We start from the raw sequence: 23,731 nt of genomic DNA, 5'->3' as shown, positions 1-23,731 counted from the left end.
GCCTCGTCACCACGGCGACGAGGCAAGCATTCCACCCTAGCCACATAGGGCCTCTGGGCAGCGGGCACGGAGCGGCTGGGGGGGAGGCGAACACTTTCATTGTCACCCTGGTGATGAGGCAAGCATTCCACAGAGGGCCTCTGGGAGATTGGGCGCAGAACGCTTGTGTTGTTGCAGGCTGGGCTGAGGGGACCACCCCCCCCCCCCCGCCCCGATGTATGAATTTCATGCACCAGGCCTCTAGTAAATTATAAAAGAAAGACATTAATAAATTGGACTTCATCAAAATTAAAATATTTTCCTCTTCAAAAGACATTTATAAAAATAAAAAGGCAAGCCACATATTGAAAGACAATATTTGCAAAATATGCATAAGACAAAGAATCTGATACTACAATATATAAGGAATTCTTATAATTGAATAAGACAATAAACAATAAAATGGGGGAAAGATCTCTGTGTGTGTGTGGGTGGGTGGAGGGGAGAACAATGGTGCTTGGAAAACTGGTTATTCACTCACTACCTGGAGAGAAAACTATATTCCTAATTCACGATATAAATAAAATATAAATAAACCAGCTCCAGGTGGATATGGAATTGTGAAAAACAAAAAAATCTAAAACGTTCAGAAAAATCTTACAACCTTGGGTTTGAAAAGATTTCTTAAATAGGATGCAAAAGGCACTAACAAATAAAAGATTGATAACTTAAACTAGTTTAAGGTCTTCTGTTTGTCAACAACTATTGTAAAGAGAGTAAAATCACAAGTCATAAATGGTATAAGATATATATATATAACACATAAACAAAAAAGGATTAGTACAAAAATACATGAAGAACTCCTACAAATCAATTAAAAAACAAATAAAAAAACAACCCCAAATAACCCAACAGAAATATGGGCAAAGGCATGAATTGGTATTTTATATTGGAAGAAATATATGTAGTCAATAAATAATGAGGGAAATAAAAATGAAGAACACACAAAAGAATACCATTTTATTCACTTTGGAGAGACTGTGGCTCAAAGGGAACTGTGTACATTACTGGTGGAATGTAAATGGTACATCCACATTAGAAAACAATTTGGCTTTATTTTAGAAAGCTGAACACTCACTATGCCTTATGAGGAAAGGTCAGGAATATTCATAGCAGGCACAGAACAATACAAATGTCCTTTAACAGTAGAATGAAAAAAATATAAGGTAAGAGGGGGGTAAGAGAATAGGTTAGGGAAGGAATCCTATATAATAAAGAGGTAATATGCAAATTAACCCTCATGCCCTCACAAGATGGCTGCCTACGACCAGGCCGGCAGGGGGGTTAGTGAGGGATGACCCAACGACTGAACAAGCAGGCTGCGTTGGGGTGACCAGGCTGGCAGAGGGGAGGCAGTTGGGGGCAACCAGGCCAGCAGGGGGGGCAGTTGGGGGTGACCAGGCCAGCGGGGTGGGGGGCAGTTGGGGGTGACCAGGCCGGCAGGGGGGCAGTAAGAGGCAACCAGGCCAGTGGAGGGGGGGGAAGTTAGGGGCTACCAGGCTGGCAGGGGTGGGGGTGCAGTTGGGGGTGACCAGGCTGGCAGGGGGGGTCGTTGGGGGTGATTAGGCTGGCAGGGGGAGCAGTGAGGGGCAACTAGGCTGGCAGGGGGGCATTTGGGGGCAACCAGGCCGGCATGGGGGACAGTAAGGGGTGACCAGGCTGGCGGGGGGAGGGGCAGTTGGGGGTGACCTGGCCAGCAATGGGGGGCAGTTAGCAGCAACCAGGCTGGCAGGCAGGTGAGCGATTAGGAGCCAGTGGTCCAGGATTGTGAGAGGGATGTCTGATAGGGCCTAAACCAGCAGTCAGACATCCCCCAAGCGGTCCTGGATCTCAGAGGGTGCAGGCTGGGCTGAGGGGACCCCCCCTCCCCTGCCGTGCACGAATTTCGTGCACCAGGCCTTTAGTAGGAAGATAATAACATTATTGGTAATGTTCTAGTTCTTGGGTTGAAAGGTGGGGTCGCAGATGTTTATTATCACTTGGATTGCGGGAAACGAGTTAAGTCGGCTCGCGTGAATTGCGCGTATTCCGCGGGAGCCGTCTTAACTCGGTTCATATAGATTTGCGGTGGAGTGCGGGAAACGTGTAAACTCGGACCTATTGTAACTGCGTATTACCAAATATTTGTTTGTTTGCCGTTCACAAAGATACCTACCTGCGTAGTATTTTTTGGGTTTTTCGTATTTAGTTTATATATATCGAATTATTTATGTACTGAATAGATAAAAAAATGTCTGTGATTGAATAAATTTTCATTTTTTACACAAGAAACCGAAAATTTCATTTCAATCGAACCCATACTTCAAAAGATATAGGCATTTTAAACTAACTCTGATTTTGCGCGGGAAACCTAAATAATTGCCCGCGCCATCTTATATTTTGGCAGGAAATTCACCCGACACCGTAGTGTTAAGTTTTATAACTTAAATATGCATTACATTTATTATTTTGTATGTCTAGCAAATGTTATTTTTTAAAAAGACAAAGACCCTGACTGGGTGGCTCAGCTGGTTCGAGTGTCATTCTGAGCGCCAAAAGGCTGCAGGTTCAATTCCCAATCAGGGCACATACCTAGGTTGCTGGTTGGATCCCTGGTGGGGTGAGTAAGGGAGGCAAATATTCTATGTTTCTCTCTCACATTGATGTTTTTTTTCTCTCTCTCTCTTTCCCTTCTTCTGTCTCTAAAAATCAATCCTCGGGTGAGGATTAAAAAAACAAAGATAAAGGAAAAAAAACACGGGAAAATAATGAAGCTTTATGACTCATTTCAGATATAGGATCAAAAATAGACTATAAATGAGTTAACAGATCTAAAAGTGAAACTAAATTTAAAGGTTATACCCTTTCCAGATTCTAATTCTTTCTGTTACCATAAATCAATTCCATTTACCATCAAGACATTCACCTTTTCTTGTAGTGTCTGAAGTAATGAACCTCAGGGAATATAAGAAAACTCATATCAGTCCCTAAAATACAATGTTACAATGCTCATGAACTGATATGTGATGCATCTTGAATTTTTGCAAACCACACTTAAAATCTCCTTCTCTATAATGACATTTTCTAAATCAGGAACAAAGCAAATTTATTACAAATAAACCATTTATTACCTTGTACTTTCCTCTGTCCATTAGTTAAATAAACCTTTCTTTCTATGCAGAGACTCTTGTTAGCTGAAGAAGAAAGTTAAGATAGCTAAAAGAGAATAAAAGATCTGGGAAAATGGGGCTCCATTCCCATTTTCCCCCAAGTTTACTATGTGAACTCTCTTCTCACTTGCATAATGAAGAAACTGAATTAAAAATTTTATGGTTCCTTTCTACTAACATTTTCTGAGAAAAGTAATTGCTTTTTAAATAGAGGCATTCCTATATCTGGAAATTCAAAAGAAAAACATTACATTATTCCTATTTATTTTCAAGGACAGAAACTAACTCCTCTTTTAGAGATGTATTAAATTCAACTGAGAGTTTATCAGTTTATGAACCAGCCCATTAATTAACTTTCTTCCCTATTTAGAGGTATTTTTTAAAGGCTTTCACATTAGTAGCCTACCTGCATCACAAAGTAATTTTTGACCTTGCTCTACTATTATCTGGGCCTTTCCTGTTTTCCGATTTTGGATGATCCTTGGCTCTTGGAATTATAGAGCAATTCAGGAGCCTCTGTCCATTTAATGTGGAATTTAAATGTTCAGAAACAGAGTCTACCCAATTACTTTATTGCTCTTTGGGTCACAAAATAATGTTGCCTTTAATTTTAATCCCCATGTTCTAGAATTAGAGAAGACAATAAAAGTAGAGTACAGGACTGGTTCATTACTGGATTTCCAGAGAGCTGTTCTAACAGTCTAGAAAGTCAATCAAAGAGAAAGTGGGAAGGGCATCAGTCAATCTTTGGCTAACCCTACAAATGTCAACACAAGTCAGGTTCCCCGCTCCCTAGAGTAGCTGACAAACCCAACATGGAGAAACACCTCTTTGTGTAGCCAAGGATGCATTTATTAACAAAGCCTCAAATGGGTGCATTAGCTGTGTTTAAAATGCCCCCCTGCCCCCAATGAAACTTAATTCATGGGAAACCAAGGAAAGAGGGTGCTTTTTGGACTGACTTCTAGTTTTCCCAACAAAATGATATAATACCTGTTTTTCCAAAAACATTCCCCCAGTAATTGTGAGAAGGTTGATGTATAGAGCCTTTAGAAGTATACATACACTTGAGAGCAGCTCCCTGGAATAAGAGAGCCTTTGGGGCTTTGCAGCTTTTCAGTGATAACGATGGAAAGAAAGCATACAATTTCATTGTCACTTTACTCTCAGAAGCTATTTTATACCAAAATAGATTACTTATCTCATTTTTCTATTAGCACTGATTATGTGTTATCCTAGTACAAGTTTTCGTTTTAGCAGTATGTCTTCAAAATCAGATACAAATTTAAATAAGAATGGTATTGACTGTTTTATCCAATCAACCACTACTAAATAAAAAATAAAGGGAAATTAAAATAAACTAATAAACCAAATTTCAATGTGAACATACTTTCTAAATGAAATCAATTAAAAATATTTTCTGGCTATCTTTGATGAATTAATTTACATTATGACACATATTCACATAATGTCTTCAATGCAATTCAGATTGATATGCTATAAGTGATCCTCAGAATGTGTTGGTTATTAAACAAATATAAATCATTACCAATTAAAGGGAAGAATTAAATAATATCAGAGAAGCAGTTACCATACAATTTTAAGGATAACAATTTTACAATCATGGTAATGACTGTGCCGTTGTCACTATATATAAGGTATTTTAGTAAGACTTAAAAGTATTATTTTAAGTTATTCGCTTATTTATCAGGTTTGCTTTAGTAGGCTGTTTAGTCTTATAAAGGTCAATCTAAGAAAGATTCTGTTTCTCAAACAGAACTGGCTTAAAGTGAGGTGGGGGAAAGGTCAAACCTGCTTTTGGGAGAAGGGCCAAAAAGCCAAAACCTTTGAGAAAATATTTTAGGGTCATTACACTTTTAAAATTTACTTCTATATTAATACTATAAGATTATGAGAAGTGATCAGCAGAGAATCAAAGAAACAGCCAAGCATTTTGATAGACTATTGTTTGATATGGTGGGGGACACTAACTTATGTGAGGCACTTTGTATGTGACAGATAATATGTTACCCTTACATCTATTTTGTCCAGTCTTTTATTCTCTCCATGTGATGGTTAAAAAAAGCAGACTCAGAAGGTTAAGTAACTTGCCTAAGGTTAGAGAGCTAGGAAGCAGATGGGCTGGCATTTGGGAAACTCAGGAATGTCTGTTCCAAGACTGGCCCGTGTTCTTCCACCTCTTCTTACATGCCTCTATTCCTAAGGCAATACACATTTTGGAAAGCTTTTCAACAAAGTTGGAAACAAACAAAGATAGGCCAGAACACTTAAAAGAAGGGTAGAAATGTAGAAAAGACATATTTTAACCTTCCTAATTTTGTCTCTGGCCCTGAAGTTGCATTTAAACATCCTCAGGACAAGGATCTCACACAAGGGTTGGAGCAGATGAAAGAAATAAAAGAGAATTCTTTCTAACATTATAAAGATTAACTAGAGACCTGGTGCATGAAAATTCGTGCATGGGAGGGGGGCAGTCTCTTAGCCCGTCCTGCCCCCTCTCACAGTCCAGGAGCCCTCAGGGGATGTCCTGATGGCCCATAGGGAGCGGGCCTAAGTTGCAGTCTGGCCTCCCTCTGCAGGAGGTGACCAGGCCGATCCAGGGGCAGGCGCCGCCCCATCACACTGCTGTTGCTGCTGCTGCCAGCCGCTGTGGCTGCCTGCCCTCGGCACTCGCAGCTGCAGCGGCTTTGTCCAGAAGGACGTCTGGCTGTCTGGTCTAATTAGCATATTATGCTTTTATTATTATAGATGCCATATTAAACTTCCATATGATCTTTCATAATTATAGAGCAGGAAAAATCTATAATGAACTATTTGTTGATGTATGTTAGAAAAGATTTAAAGTGGTTATAAGGATAAATAAAATACAACAGAAATGCAGAAATTTCAAATAGGAGCAAAAGAAGATAGTAATAACAATTCCAGGCAGAAAGAGGATGATGACAAATTTGATACATTTTCAAAACCTAACATAGAAATACACTAAATCATTGTGAACTCAATTACAAAGAACTTTCATAGAGATCTGCCAAACAATGAGCAACCAGATCAGACATAAGCAAAACCACTATAGCAACATCTGGTGAATGACCTAAAATATAGCATACAATACTTTAATTGTTAAAGGGCAAAACAAACTTCAACACTGACTACTAAGGCAGAGACAAGCTGGGGTTTAAAATAGAAACTGGGTAAGAGAAATTTAAGAGCAGGACTGATAGATGATGCCAAGTAGATTACACTGAAAACTTTCTCCTGCCCACACAGCATGTATCAATAGAAGATAAATACTATTTACAAAGTTACTGACTGAAAAACCTGAAGAGAAGTATTACTTTGTAGGCATCAAAACCATAAAAATGAACTTTTATTTACAAATCAAATTTATAATACATACATTCTTATCAGAGATGCTGAATTAAGAAAAAGAGGCAAATTCCAATGAAAAGTTATGTTATATTTATAATTGTTATAATTCTTCAAATTAATTATTGGCTCTTCAAATAATTTGATTAAATAGGGGTTTATATTACATGTACAACAATATTGGGGTAATAGCTGTGAGGAAAGATGGAACAAAGTCATTCCTTAGTAAGATGTCTCCAACCACTAATATAAAAGTATTAACTCCTCTCTTTACTCCCAACTATCTAAAAATATGTAATTATTTGCTTTCTCTGCCATCACTGATCTTTTTTTCAGTAGTAAGAGACCAGAAGAATAGCAAGCAGGAAAGTATATGTGTCTTGGTTTTTTATTAGGTTTGTGATTTTATTACTTTGCAATAGATTTGGAAATGCCTGTCCTGTCAAAGCAACTACCAGCTAAGAAAGAGACACTATCAAAAACAAGGGCGTGGGCACTGGGAAGGGAGTGAGGGAAGAAAGACAAATATGAACTACAAGTGGAGGTGGGAGAACATATTTTACTTTTCAGACTGACTAGGACAGGTTTCAACAAATCACTGACAAGCAGGTTAAAAAAGGCATCCTACAAGGGAAAGAAGGGCAGTCCTCTTTTGAAAAGGTAACTGATGAAACATAATCTGTAAACTCCAGTAACACTAGGTCACACAATTGTGGTAGTGTCTTATAAATCTTCATCCAATGGTATAGTAAAATCCTTAATGCACAGGTTTCTTCTGCCTTAGCAAAACTTTCTATTGCCTTTCTGTTCTATGGTCTACAGTGTTAGCTCCCTCCCGTTCCTCCCTTCTTTCTAGGACAGTGATGGTGAACCTATGACACGCGAACTCATTTTTTTGGTTGATTTTTCTTTGTTAAATGGCATTTAAATATATAAAATAAATATCAAAAATATAAGTCTTTGTTTTACTATGGTTGCAAATATCAAAAAATTTCTATATGTGACATGGCACCAGAGTTAAGTTAGGGTTTTTCAAAATGCTGACACGCCGAGCTCAAAAGGTTCGCGATCACTGTTCTAGGAGATCCAAGTATAGGTGACCAATATGGCTTCTGTTATCTCCCATCTTCTTCCTCTGCTATTTTAAGAACCTTCCATGGAGCAGCATTATAGCTTCATTTCACTTAACTAAAAGAAGGGCTGTGGAGTCAAACCGATCTAGATTTGGTCTGGCTGTGAGACTTTGGGCAAGTTACTTAACCTCTCTGAACCTCAGTGTTGTCATCTGTACACTGGTATCTGAGCATCTAGATCACAGATTGGCTAGACATATATAGATGATATATATAATACTTTTAGAGAGCTTCCTCCATATACACATTATTCAAAGATCAGTGTCTATCAATTCATTTACTGTAAGGGAATGCTCTACAGATGCATCCATGGAGCTTACATCCAATGGGAAAAAACAGACAAGCAGGCATTCACAGCACAGTATGATATTGCTTTAAATGGAGAAGGCCCTGGCACTATAGTAAAACACCGGTGCCAGAGGAAATATTAAGTAATATAAATCACTTAAGTTAGCATCTGAACAACTAGTTCAAAATTAACTTAGGTACAGAAGAGTATTCAAGAAACTGGGTATTTCCTTTCATCAAATTAGGTGACCCTGTTCTCACTGGTCTTTGGACAATGGGCAACAAGGACTTATAGTTAAACCAAAGGTCTACTCACACTCATCTTCACATTCAAAAATAGTTTTCCTTCAAATTTATAATACATACATTTTTATCAGAGATGCTGGTTTCGTAGTTATGGTTTTCTGTATTATTCCTTGGAAAACTAACTTTTTAAGATTAAGAATCCCGCCGAAACCGGTTTGGCTCAGTGGATAGAGCGTCGGCCTGCGGACTGAAGGGTCCCGGGTTCGATTCCGGTCAAGGGCATGTACCTGGGTTGCGGGCACATCCCCAGTGGGAGATGTGCAGGAGGCAGCTGATCGATGTTTCTCTCTCATCGATGTTTCTAGCTCTCTATCTCTCTCCCTTCTCTCTGTAAAAAATCAATAAAATATATTAAAAAAAAAAAAAGATTAAGAATCCCATCTCTTGTATAACATACAACATTCTGACCCTATGCACCTAACAACTATTTATAAACTTAAATAGAAAAGCTTTATTAAAATTTATGACAAAGCCATTTTTTTTTCTTAAGAGAACCCTTAAATAGTAATACTATGCCCTGCTTTAAGATGAGAACAGAAAATTTAACAAAGTTTACAAATCATTTAAACATATAATCAGAGTTTCTTCAAGAATTTTTTTTTTCTGGTCTTTACCCACCAATGCTCTTTCTTGTATGGTACTGCTTAAATCATACTGCCACCTAACCTACTAACAGGGACTTCCAGCCCACACTAATGTTTTTCTTCATCAAATTCTGTATTTCTTCTTTTTTATGCTTAACTCAGCATTTTGTGTATAACAGATTTTACTAAATGTTCTCCACTAGACTGTAAGTTGCTTGTCAGCAGGGAATTTGTCACAATACCTTTATACATTATTTTTTAAGATTAGGCATTATAATAGTCCAAAACAAGCACTTTAAAAAACATATTGAGCCCTAGCTGGTTTGGCTCCGTGGATAGAGCGTTGGCCTGCAGACTGAAGGGTCCTGGGTTTGATTCCAGTCAAGGGCACATGCCTGGGTTGTGGCTCAATCCCCAGTAGGGGGCATGCAGGAGGCAGCAGATCAATGGTTCTCTCTCATCATTGATGTTTCTATCTCTCTCTCCCTGTCCCTCCCTCTCTGAAATCAATAAAAACATATTTTAAAAAAAACATATTGAGTTTTAGAAAAGTATCTTTTGAAAACTTAAAGAGAGAAATAACAGAAAATCAAAATATTATAAGGTTTAAGAGCAATAAAGGAGAAACCTAGTTATCAAATGATTTTCTTAAAATGCTGGTTTCTTTCTTTTCTTTTTTAAAATATATTTTTATTGATTTCAGAGAGGAAGGGAGAGGGAGAGAGAGATAGTAACATCAAGAGAGAATCATTAATCAGCTGCCTTGAGCCCCCAATCTGGGCATGTGCCCTGACCAGGAATTGAATCATGATCTCCTGTGACCTCCTGGTTCATAGGTTGATGCTCAACCCCTGAGCCACACCAGTCAGGCTCAAATAATTTTTTTTAATCTAACAAAGCAAAGTGTAGATGAGTCATGGAAGGAATATATATGTATAGTTAACACAAAAAATGCCGAGTCATTACTTAGAGGACTTTAAGGAAAAGGTTAAAAAGAACAATGCAAAGTCAAATTCTTAAACACTGATAGTGTCAAGATTTTATTCAGAAACACTAATTAAAGGTTTTACTTTAAGTAAATTGAAGAGACCCTAATTACTAAGAACTAAAAAAAAAAAAAGTGCAGTAATGCCACTGTCACCAAAACCAATACTGATTATTAGTGGTATGTTCAAGGTATTATAATGGTTACTTAAAAATTCAACTGTATTACAAAACCTGACAACCTTGACTTGGGTGATACCCAAGGTTGGCAAAGTAAGTGGAATGTGGATCTGAGAAGTACACATGTATCAACCATGTTATAGAGCAGACACATCACAGCAGTAATGGTTAAGAATTAAATTTTCTTTTTTCGTGCTAATCCTCACCAGATGATATTTTTTTCATTGATTTTTCTTTTTTTCTTTTTTTAGAGAGTGGAAGGGAGGGAAGGAGGGAGGGAGGAACACTGATGTGAGAAACACACATAGATTGGTTGCCTTCCACATGTATCCCCACCACTGGGACTGGGGATCGAACCTGCAACCCAGGTACATGCCCTTGACTGGGAATTGCACCTGCCAGGGCAAAAATTAAATTTTCTGAGTGAATCCTATTCACTCAAAGTGAAAGGACCAAATAATGCCCACCCCTCTGATGGATACAACAAAAATGAAACCCAAATCTACCCTTCAAATGAGTTAATCACTTCTGACCAAGTCAGAAAACACAAGTACCTTATAATTGCCAAAAAAGGAGCCAAGTCAATTCTATAAAATTAGCCATTCATAATTAGAAAGCTATCTCTCATGGAAGGCTTTTACATCTTGCCTACAAAATACCTCTCCTTCACAAAACTACAGGCTGGAATCTTAGCACAACAGAGACAGACTACATGGATTAGTTAGGTAAGCATGGTCTCTCTCCTGCATACACTGGTTGACGATTGCAAATTACCAAATGATTTTGTATAACTATGGCTTGGATGATGCCAATTTCAAAACCAACCCATAACTCACAATTCTTTTTGGTTGCATGGTTTATATAAAGATAGCTAATTTCTGCCTGTGTTCTAAAGAGAGAAAGGAGGCAATGCAAACCACTGGCAAATTTTTTATCCTCTACGTGGTTTTAGAAAAATTTTAAAAAGGGATCTGCAAGCCAAACCACTAAGAGCAGCAAACATGATATCATACGTGAAAATATTTTCTGACATAGATGAAAGGTACTATATCACACCATTTTGAATCTGTCACTTAAGAATGGAGGAACTCATGTCCTAGCAAGTTAACCGTTTTTCTGTTCTCTCCAACACATAATTAATCATTTGATTTTAAAGCTAAGAGGAAAATTATAGGTTATGTAAATAAATATTAGACTATGTTTGAAAACAGAAATAGTCTCGTTTGAAAAAAGATAAGGCATATTATTTAAAAAACAAAAAAATTCCAGCTGGCCTTATTTTTCTTTCTTTTTAGAGTTAAATCTTATTATTTGAATCTGTAGGATCAAAATTTAAAGTATATATGTCTCATTTTCACTCCTGTCTCCAACTACTCTGTTCCCCTTATAGGTAACCAATTTTATTTAGTTAATTCTTCCAGTTTTTTGTCATGCTAGTACAAGAATATATAATTACATATTCTTATTTTCTCCCTTTCTTACACAAAAGATATTATACAGTATACACTGCTTTGCACCTTGCTCTTCTCAGTTAATAGTATGTTCTGAGGTGCTTTCTATCAATAGCACTTCTATTCTTTTTTAAACAGCTGCCAGGTCTAAATGAACCAGTTCATTCAACTAGTCCTTTCCTGCTGAACTGCTGGGTTATCATCTTTTGATAGTACAGGTGATGCTGCAATGAATAACCTTGTACATATGTCATTTCTTTCTTGTGTAGGCCCTACCAATCAGTGGCTGCTTCATCCACAGCTACTCTCCCCAGTCTTTAGGCAGGGGCTCACTGACCATCAGCTGGTTTTTGTATACTAGTTCAAGCATGTCAAGCTCGCGGCTAGCGGGCTGCAAGTTTGACATGCTTGCTTTAGTTCTTCTTAAAATCCCCTTCCCCCACGAATCTTTATTTAACTCCTTTCCATCCCTTTGGATCTAAGCCCCAACTAGCCTTCCACAATCCCCCACACAATCCAACTCCCCTTTGCATATTCACATGACCCTTCTATTAGATTATATTTATGTATTTGGCTAATGCCTATTTCTCTTGACTATAAGCTCTATGATGGCAAGACCATTATATTTCTGCTACCTAACTCAGTGACTGGCACATAAAAAGCAATCGGTGACTATTTGCTGAATAAAGAAATAAAATGTCAAAGATGCCAATTATATACATCAATCTGTTCTCAGTATTTTACATGTATTTGTTTTAGCTTTAAAGTAATTATCTCTTGAAACCTTCAGTTCGCTCCATTTCTACTACCATCACCCTGTTCCAAGCTCCTATCTTTTCCTCTAAACTACTATATTCACCCTTATGTTCTACTAAAATCTATGCTCCATATTTCAGTCCTATCATTTACCAAGAATTCTTTCATTAGCTTCCCACTGATATTAAAATTAACTTTTCCTTAACGTGGTCTATAAGACCTGCAGGGTCTGGCCCTTGCTTACTTCCCAGTTTTCTCTGTGCTCTAGTCATATTCATTCTGTGAACATATCACCTCTGTGTATCCCCCACCCACCCCAAAGGGCTGTAACACAAGCTGTTCTTTCCGCTGAGACACTCTGCTTCTCACTATACCTGGTTAATGTTCAACATTCTTCCTCAAGGAAGCTTGCCCTGACCACTCTTAACTGACCATGTACCTCTACTTGAAAGCACTAGTCACAGCCAAAATTATGTATATATTTGATCAATGTATCTTTTACTATCCTACAAGCTTTTTAAGGGTAGAATTTGTTTTTACTTTGCTCATTGGGTATCACCAATATCCAGAACACTTCCTGGTGAGGCGAGACTACAGTTTTGCCGCCCCCAAATATGCCATCTGGGATGTTGTTTTAGGCTGGTTATTAAGAAACAAAAGACTAGAAAGAAACTTTGGCCCTCCCCTCCCCCTTACCTGCCAAAATAAATGCAGATAGAAAACCCTGCTTAAAGGAAGGGAGCATCACCTTAACATCACAATATAAACAGTAGCAGCCTGTTTGTTAGATTTCCCTCTGTGTCCCACTGTTTATGGGTAGTCCAGATAAAAATTTGTTTTCCACATGTTTTTGCTCCTTCTCATCTACTTGTAAAATGCCCATTTTCCCCTTGAAATCCCAGACCCTTGCTCCCCTTCTCCTTTGGCCAAATGGCCTGACTATAAACCTCAACTGCCCAATGTCCTTGAGTCCCATATTCTTATGACATCCCCCACACAGATCTGTAATAAATTTCAGACATTTCCTCCTGTTAATCTGTTTCATGTTAATTTGATTATTAGACCAGCAAGAAGAACTTAGAAGGTGGGAGGAAATTATATTTCCCCGGACTTTGGCACACAGTATATATTTGAAAAAAGGTTTGTTAAATGAATGGAAACAAAGGACAATAACAACATGAAATTATATCAAAGTAGAGGCCCAGTGCATGAAATTCATGGGACCTCTCTTCCTCTGGCGGCCTGCCACTGCCAGCTGGGGCCTCCCTTCCCTTGGCCACCGGCCGGGGCCAGCTGGGGAGAGGGGCCGCGGGCGGTTAGCTGGCCGGCTGGCCCCATCCCCTGGTCGAACTCCCAGTCAAGGGGACAATTTGCATATTAAGTTTTTATTATATAGGATTACAGGATGAAATATAATCAGGAATTAAGTATGGATGTAAAGTTGCAAGGGTAAGGGAAGGTTTCACAGGAACCAAGTGTAGGTAATCATATCTGGCGCAGTGTTGAAGTTGCTTATCATACTTATACATTTCAATCCATAAATGCTTATTATTAGTTTTTTTAAAAATCTGAAACAGGTGTGGTTCTTTTACGTATATAACTTAATTTCATTTGACCTATGAACAAATACCAAGAGGCAATACTATTTATGCCCCCAGTTATAGAAATAAAGAACAGTAAGTCATTGGAATGAATTTTAAAACGTATCAAAAATAAGAAGTTAGAGTAATTTCTTTTGATAATGGGGAAAAAGAGATTTCAAGAATGTATGTGCTTGTACAAATTAAGTAATGATTAACATACTCCTTACAAATTGGCAATAAATATCCATTTTTAAAAATTCAGAGATTTGTATGTTTTGCTCTCAAATAGTTTTTTAAAAATTATTTTTAAAATTGATTTTAGAGAAACAAAGGCGGGGGGGGGGGGAGAGACATGGATGTGAAACATTGATTGGCTGCCTCCCACATACACCCCTACCGGGAATTGAACCCACAATCTGGGTATGTGCCTTGACTGGGATCGAACACACCACTCCTTGGTATACGGGATGACACTCTAACTGAGCCACAACAGCCAGGGCTCAAAGAGAAGTTTTAGTAAGTAAAGAATTTGCCCTCTAAGTTTTTCCAAACATTTACAGCATATTTTTATAAAAATGTACTAGGCTTTGAATATTTCCTATTACAGCCACTGAGTTATATACAGTTGTATTGTTGTCTCATATTACAGGAATATGTTTACTTTGTTCCAGGTGTTTTTAATTTTCTGTGTATTCTCCTCTTTCTCCTGCCTCACCACTTCAGTTCATTAGATTTTTCTCTGAAAGTTAAATTCATAATAAGATGCATATAAAATAAGTCTGTTATATATTTTTTAAAAATCCTAATATACAGGAATATTACTGTATTCTGATTATATATAAAATGTGATATGAGGAAAAAGTTTTTAATCAACCTAAGAATCAGGATGATTTTTGAGAAAATTTTTTTATTTTATTTTAAATTAAGTTAACTGTATAAATCAGATATATGTCCAGGATGGATCCCAAGTCTGGTTCATCATTTTTGCCCCCTTGTCATCCTTTAAGTCACTGAAATATAATAAATGAAAAAACAACAACACTGCATGTAATGATTAAAGGTAAGTAACTGACATTACTTTAAAGTGTATATTTTATCCTTCTTAAAATAAGAATATAATAAAATTAATGGGATACTTACTTTTTATTTATATCTTAAAATAAATTTGTTAAATCTGTGACAGGGTTTTCTTTTTATCCTAATAAATTAACAACCCTGAAAAGAGATTTACTACCTCAGAGTTAAATTATGATCATCTTAAGGAAAACATTAATCTTAAAATACTTTTTTCATGTTCTACGTGATTCCAAGCCATATAAAAAGTTGTTTTAAAAAAATAAACATGGCTTGCTCACAATAATCTGCATGCTTTTCTCTAACTTTTTGTTTTCTCTTTCCATGCAAACAGTACACACTGCAGACAATAGCAGCATTTCTGAAAGAGTGAGCTTTGCCCTCACTAAAGCAGTGTGGTAATGAGGATTCACCCTTCTATCCCATTTACTTCCATCTCTCTCACTGGCCTTCAGTGAACCTCTAATTCTGGGAAGAAATGCAAACACGCATTTGCTCAATGACTACTACACATTTAACACCATTGCTAGGCATCAAGAGCGCTGTAAAAGAAGGCATGGTACCTATTCTCACAAAGGCTACAGAGAAACAGAAATGCCCATTTTTTCTCTTTAACCTATGTTTTGTTTTGAACCTTGAAAGGAGCAATCAAAGGTAAAGAAACTGTGTCAATCCACAAGACAGCTCGAGTTACATTATTTAAAGGTCTAGAAAAAGAGAAATATTGATAAAAGGAGAAACACTAGAAGAGCCTAATTAATTTTGTCCTTAACTCAGTGGTGTTTAGTAAATAAGGAAGAGACTATCAAGAGATTAATAAGGGTTGTTTAGGTTAAAGAATGAGAGTACAGATTGTAAATAGTAGAAGAATTCAATGTTTTCCATTAAGGATAAAACTATTTCTAAAAAAAGAAATCTATGACAAATATAGGTATGTGCACATATTACTCAGCATTAATGCATGCACATTCACAGGAATGTTTGTATTTTACATACCTACTCCCTTTGTTTTGCCAGGGAAGGAAGGTTAGACTAACTGTATATAAACACCTTAATTTTCTAAAATATAGCTATGAATTTACTTCTTAATCCTTCTGAAAAAATGTTAAAAAGTTCTAAGAACAAAACAAGCAAAAACATTCTCACAACGTTGGGCCACTAAAATCTATTACAATAGTTATAGGAATGGTTCTTAGTCCTTTTCTCAATGACTATTTGCTTTCTACTTTATGCATATTCTGGGTGTTTGGTTACTTGGCATCTCATTTCAGAAGAGAAGTGTTGCTATGGGAAGACACTCTAATAGCCATGATATGAGAATCAAAAGAGAGCCCCTACTGCCTCCTCCACAAAGCTGCAAAAAGAGCTTTTTAAAAAAGCAGTAACCTTTAGGACATCAAATTACAAAATAGCACATTCACCGATATTTCAGATAACTTTTGTTTAAAAAAAATTCAACATACAATATTTTAAAAATATAAAGTTTGTTTAAATTCATGTGCTAAGTAGATTACCTGACAAATGATTTTAAAAGAGATATTAAGGTACAAATTCAGCTGTAGTGTAACAAAAGAACAAAACCCAGATTTGAGGTATTCAAACTGCCAAGAAAGCAGGCAGGGATGTTGGTTCTTCAGCCTAAAGGCTTGTTTTCTCCTCCCTTTGCCAGAGCTATAATAATAAAAGGGTAAAAGTTGCTCAAACAATAACAAAAAATAAAAGTTTTCTCATGGACCTGTCTTCATCAAAATTATAGTTATTTATTGCTTAACAGAGATCAACGTGATCTCTTTATAGTTTTGAAGAATTAAATAAAAAAGATAAAAATATCAGAGCTTATTTATAGGTTTTATTTTAGACAGTCGATTACTGAGTTCACATTGAAACTTAGCTTGATAACAACTATGGAAAGCCAAAAACAAAGAATGTCTCTAGGCTACCCAAGAACATAAAATCCTTGAGAATAAAGCCAATTTTATTTTCTTGTTTTATATTAAGAAAGGTCAAAAGAAGAGATGTGACAATGACATTATTTTCAAAGCAATGACTTCCAAACCTTTATCTCTGAAGCTCTGGCCCTGCTTATCCCAACTCTAAACCCACATCATTAACTTCCTACCATTGTTTCCACTTGACTATCTTGTCATCATCTCAAACTAAACACAGGGTTAAATAGAACAATTTCCCAACCCTCCTCCTCCACAACCTTCAAGCCAAGCCAGCTTCCTATGTTGATTTCCCAATCCCTGTCATGCAGTCTTTTTTTTTTTAAATTAAAAAAACACACATTTATTGATTTTTAGAGAGAGAAACATCAATTTTTGTTCCACTTTTTGTTTAATTGATTTTAGAGAAGAAGGGAGAGGGAGAGAGAGAAAGAAACATCAACGATGAGAGAGAATCATTTATCAGCGCACACCCCCGACTGGGGATCGAGCCCACAAACCAAGCATGTGCCCTTGACTGGAATCAAACCTGGGACCTTTCAGTCCACAGGCCGACACTCTATCCACTAAGCCAAACCAGCTGGGGCTGTTGCACTTATTAATGTATTCACTGGTTGCTTCTTGTATGTGCCCTGACTGGGGATCAAACCCAAAACCTTGGTGTATCGGAACAACACTAACCAACTGAGCCTCTTGGCCAGGGCCTAGCATGCAGTCTTGAAGTCACTGTATTCTTGCCTTTCTGCAGCTATTGCAGTGAAGGTTGTTATGAGGATTAAGTGACAGAATATATGTAAAATGCATAGCAACTGATAAAAAGTGCCTTCCCTGATTCATGTCTAAATCTGGGACCTACTGTCAAGTTTCAAAAATAGTTACAGTAAGAGAAGTAGCAGTAAATGGCCATTGTCTATCCATGTGCAATCTGCTCATTTTTACTTACTCTGGCAAAATTTATATAAGTATAGCTCGTTTAAAGGTACTGATTCTTTCAAAATAACTTTCCCTCCTTTTCTTTTTTAGAGAAAAGAATGGAGAGGGAGAGAGAGAGAGAAACATCTATGTGAGAATGAAACATAAATTAATTGCCTCCTGCACCCACCCTGACTGGGGATCAAACCTGCAACCTGGATATGTGCCCCGACTGGAAATAGAACTTGAAACCATTTGGTGTATGCGGCAACATTCCAACCAACTGAGCCACACCGGCCAGGGACTTTTCCTCCTTTTAATAAAGGCAACACAACCTTTAATAGAAATTGTCTAAAGTACTAAAAAATGTATAGAAAACAAAAATTACCCATAATTTCACTATCCAGAGAATAGCATACAATACCATTAGATCCCAATGGAATGCAATTATCATTTTATAAATTTTCTAAAATCATTTTCTCTATCTGTAAAAATCCTGAACCCCCAAATACTTTCCCTTCAAATTAGCTTTGGGTAGAGCCCATAACATTCTAGCATACTTCATTTAGCATTACATTGCCTAGTGTTGATCCATTATAGGACAGTTTGTCAAAATATTTTCATATTTAAAATATACATCTATATCTAAGTATTGATCTAGTCTTATCCATAAAAATATTATACAGCATAACTGACACATATGGATAGATATATGAAAGACTAATATGATGCCATCTACGTGCTCACAATCAGCACTGTGCTCTTGTTTGAATGATGCCAGGCAAAATGTCTGATAACTCTGCTGAAGTTTTCTTTACTTTCATTGTAATGTTTTCACATGAATTCTTTTTCACCCATTGAAGCTAAAAAGGGGGAGTGGTGGTGCTGGACTTGGTAGGTCTCAAGGAAATGTATCATTCTGCAGCTTTTATGGTAACCAGAAGAGTTTCTAAGGAAATACTAAGGCCAAGAAAAAGATATCAACAGACAATTCAAACTAAAGAATAATTTTAAGAGAGTACCTGGAAGAAAGCAGAGTTGAAGGCCTATCATGGCTTCAGAAGATGTGCACAGGAAGGGACCACAAATGTGCAATGGTAAGACCCCCTCTCCATGGAACTGAGCTACTACACCTACTGACTCTCTTACTTCCAGAACTACAGCTCGCTCACAAAATTGAGTATGCATGTAATGGAAGACATGTTAAAATGGGAACCTATTCTTTACTTAAACCAAAACTAAGGAGCATAATATTATATGAATCCATCTTTAAGTGAAGCCTACAGTAAGTAGGTCCATCTCAGCTTTCACTATCCTAGTCCTCGGATGTGTTCATGTTACATGAAAATAACGTGATTTCTTGGCTAATTTCACCTAGATTATGCCAAATGCAGCTCTATGCTGGACTTTCTAGTCATTCCTCATTTACCAGTTACTGCACAGAATACTCTTCCATTCCTGAAATCTGCACCTACCATTAATAAAAAGGCTTTAAAACATCCAGAGCAGAATCTATCATTATATAACTTTTTTTGCCAATTGTTAGACATGAAAGACTAGAACAGTAGAATTGATGATGACTTTTACAACAGAAAGGTAAATATATTTTGGATACTTCTAAAATCTCAAACACTGATTACAGGTGAAATTCCATTTTGCAACTGTAATGAAAGAGAGTTAACAAAAACAAAAAACTTTCTATTTATTGCTCTTTAGGGTGACTTTTAAAAGTTCACAGAAAGATCTCAAAAAGTAAAGAATAAATTCACCTTATTTTCTTCTAGAAATTTCAACTTGATAGAAACATCATTGCGCATTTTATCGTATTTTTCCTTATGTGCTTGGAACAGATGCTGTGACTGCTCGATCTTTGGCAGAGTATTTGCATCACGTGGTCCAAGATTCAGTTCTTCCAAATCAGTGCGATATGCATCATATTCAATCCTGGAAAAAAGAGAATAAGTGAAGCACATTACAAAACAGAGTGAAATAGGTTTAAGAAGTGAGCTAGAAGTACATTACAGTCTCATATTATGCCTTAATAGATAATAATTTTCATATATACTTTATACCTTATGCTTTTAAAGTGATGTATTTCTTTAATACAAAAAACTATTAATATAAGCATGGCAGGAAACAAAATTCTACTCATTTCAGGGTAGAATTAAGCTGCCCCTTAATCTCGTTAACTATCCCTCCCAAAGTACAGTATTCATTGACAAGTAAAATTTCCAAAATGTGAAAACCAGTTTGAAAAAGACAGACATCAAAATCTAATGCTAACAAGAACAAGAGTAGTGATCTGGTTAATACCGATAAGGCAAAGCAGGTGAGGATGGACTTTAGAATGAGATACTTAAAATGAACCAATAAAAGGAAGTTAAACTGAGGGTCAGCAGTCCTTAAAGTACAGTTTATGTCAGCAATGCACAACAGAACTATAGCGCGAGCTGCATATTTAACTTAAAGTTTTCTAGTAGTCACATTAGAGTAACAAAAATTAATTTCACATGTTTTTTAATAATACATTTTATCAAAAAATCCAAAACATTATCACTGCAACATGTAATCAATGTAAAAAACTGTTAATAAACTATTTCACTTTTGGGGGATACTGAGTCTTTGAAATCCATCATGTATTTTACACTCCCATCATCACTCAAATCAGGCTGGCCACATTTCAATGGCTCAGCAGACACACATGGCTAGTGGCTACCATATAAGACAGCACAACTCCAGATGGATTTTTATAACATTAGTATTCAGAATGTGACACAGTATCTATCATAGAGCATTTACCACCTTGTGTTCCCTGAGATGTACCCCCTAATATTCTCCCACAACTAACTGAAATAGTTACCTCACCCACTATCACTCCATGATCCCATAAGCACCTCATAATACCTCAAACACAGCACCTGTGAAAGTATAATACTATCTTGTTTATTAAACAGTGACTTATCCAGCAGTCATCATTACTCAGTACTCAGCCAAGAAGAAAGTGACCTCTAATTTAGTCAAAGTCAGCACCACAAAACTTATGCCCTAAAAATAATGCTCTTTATTCAAATCTCTCAAGTACAAGTCATAGTTCCTTTTCTGAGAATTACGAACATTTTAAATGTCAAAATATATTGTATATAAGACTTGAGAAAGAATGTACTGAACCTAATTTATTCTTCACTTGTACTGAATTGAACAAACTTGATCTTTCAGGGCCAAATATTCATTCATTCATTCACTGAAACATTGATTCATTCAACAAATATTAAGTGAGCACATTCTATGTTCCAGGCACTGTGCTAGAAAGTAGAGCTATAAAGATCATCAGATAGTTTATCTTTGAGAAGCTAACAGTCAGTGGTTCTCAACCTTCTGGCCCTTTAAATACAGTTCCTCATGTTGTGACCCAACCATAAAATTATTTTCATTGCTACTTCATAACTGTAATGTTGCTACTGTTATGAATCGTAATGTAAATATCTTGATATGCAGGATGGTCTTAGGTGACCCTGTGAAAGGGTCGTTCGACCGCCAAAGGGGTCGCCACCCATTGGTTGAGAACCACTGGTCTAGAGGGAGAGAAGTTCTTAAACAACTACAACAAAATGAGATGACGGAAACTGCCACAAGAGAGGATAAAAGAGTGGAAATCAAGAGGAAGAAATACATAATTAGATATTTGAAAGGCATCTCAGAGTAGAATTAAAACACTAAAATAAAATTTTAGAGGATGGTAAAAGCTTAAAAAGTAGATTGGGGAGGGGCAATTGGTAGAACTTTCCAGGAAGAGAATACTATGGACAAAGGTGTTTTTATCTGTTTTAAGATATCATGAAACATTTGGAAAGTAATTCAGTATGTTAGAACCTGAAGTTGGATCACATAATGGAAGGAGTCAAAGTCAAACAGGTAGACAAACCTGAGATTAAGCAGGGCTTAAAGGCCATGCTAAAGGGATCAGATTTAATCCATAGGACAAGGGATGGGAAGCCACAGAAAGAACATGTGCAATTTGTTCAGGACAGAAAGATGATTACAGTAGTAATGTAAGGAATGGAAGATGAACTGGAGTTGAAGATTAAGAAATCAGAAATAAGGAAACCAATTAGAACATTATGGACAAAAGAAAAATGAGTCACTGAATCAGGACAATGGCACTGGAGCTAAGAAGGAGGAGACAGATGCTACATTTTTAGGAGGCACTGACTTTGTAACAAGTTGGTTAAATTCCATGGGTTCTATATAGCCAACTGGAGGACCACTCTATCCTTCCCTGGCTCTAATGTCTTCAGCTACTTTATCTCTTGCTGCTTCATATAAATAAAGTAGTCAGGATTCCAGGTATTAACTAATATCTTTGCTTATTATTATGGCCAAATTAGAAGAGAAATAACTAGAAGCAAACATACTAAAAAAACTACAAAAATAAAAGAGAAAAAAGTAAAACAAAAATAAATAGTAATATGTGGTGGCTTAATGTGAAGACAAATATCCTTCAATTGCTTTGAATCACAATTTTGAAACAATAGTGGTTAATTTACGCATAATCAAAGTTATAATGCTGACCTTATATTCCCTTAATTTTTACATCCAGAGTTTGTAGATGGTATCAAAGTAAAACTTTCCATAAGGGCTTCTTTAACAGTGCTCATTACAACCAGAAAGAGAAGCATACTCAGTTTTCAAAATGTAACTCTTCAACTGCCAGTCTGTATTGAGTCCACATCAACAAAGTTAGTCATAGTTGGTTACTTTTGGTTTATGTAAAACTTCTAGAGAATAGGTGTCCATATCTGAAAAGTCTTGACCACAATTGACTCCCTTGTCGGTGCTGCTGTAGAGAAGTGGTGAATGGGCTGTTATTTGGTTTTTTATACTTGAAGCACCAGAGGGCTAGGAAATGCTTGTACACAATGCACAATGGGGAGCATTAAAAGGCCAGCCGAACATTTGCCTAAATTGCCACTTTCTGTGCTGGATCAAATAGCTGACCCTTGTCCTAAAAGTCAGTAAATTCTGGTTTTGACAGAGAATAAAATTTAGCTACTGAGAAACTTTTAATCTGGGATTCCTTTTTACATGTTATCCCTCAGTAGGCAATGCTTTAGTGTTACAACCAGTCAATTCCTTAGCTACTTCATAAAAAGCACAGAGAAGTCAAACCCCAAGCTAACCTTGATGAATAAAATCATATGCTGTAATTTCAATAAAAAGAACAAATTATGGGGCGAGGTCATTATTGGTGGTGGTTTTTAAAGCACACACAGAGGATGTCTAAAGGTTTCCTGATAATCAGCTACCAAGTACATATAACTTGATTTATAATTTTGTTGAAGTTTCAAACAAACCTCTATATTGGATAAACTGAGATCTTATATCACATTGTGCTTTGTCAGATTTCTCATTATAAGATACGAAAATTATTTTTTATAATAAGATGTGAAAATTTGAGATTTAAAAGATGCAGTTCAAGCTTGAGGCCTAATGATCAAAAGTAGAAGGTAGGAAGCTCATGGATTCTCATTTTGGTTTTAAATTAGCTCTCCACGTGAGCAAAGCATTCAACGTCTAGAGGTTTATTTTTTTCTCTGCAAATTAAATATAAAATGTGTATGGAGTGACTTACCTAATAAATTTTTCTTTCTTAATATGAGCTAGTATTTTTAAAAGCATGTCAGAAATAAAGATATTTATTATCTTTAAAATAAGAGAAAGATATTACATGTCTAAAATAAAATATATTTTACATTTTGAAAAATATTTTTTAGTAACTACATGTATTTCAAAATAGGTGGACAATTATAAAGTAGAGAAACAGAACTAGATTCATGTAGTGTTTAACTGGGGATACTTTTGTAACAAAAGAATTTGCAACTTCAAAACCCACAAATATTAAAACAAGAGTGCTTAAAATGATTAAAGAGATAAAAAGAAGAGTATTCATTATGAACAAATT

The 23,731-nt window shown here is 36.5% G+C and overlaps 1 protein-coding gene across 2 annotated transcripts in view; it reads right to left on the bottom strand.

The window, feature by feature from the left end:
- The window catches only part of ARFIP1 (ARF interacting protein 1), an 89,031-nt gene that overhangs the window by 5,324 nt on the left and 59,976 nt on the right, over nucleotides 1-23,731 (bottom strand). For both annotated transcript variants that reach the window (XM_070415324.1, XM_070415325.1), the window contains one exon: nucleotides 19,542-19,716. In XM_070415324.1, coding sequence (XP_070271425.1) covers nucleotides 19,542-19,716 — 175 coding nt within the window. The remainder of the gene's footprint in view (nucleotides 1-19,541; nucleotides 19,717-23,731) is intronic.

Source organism: Myotis yumanensis, unplaced genomic scaffold, assembly GCF_028538775.1.
Source record: "Myotis yumanensis isolate MYYU_CA2020_CCGP unplaced genomic scaffold, mMyoYum1.0.hap1 SCAF_5, whole genome shotgun sequence".
NCBI classification, from domain to species: domain Eukaryota; kingdom Metazoa; phylum Chordata; class Mammalia; order Chiroptera; family Vespertilionidae; genus Myotis; species Myotis yumanensis.
This window is presented reverse-complemented; position numbering and strand designations above follow the sequence as displayed.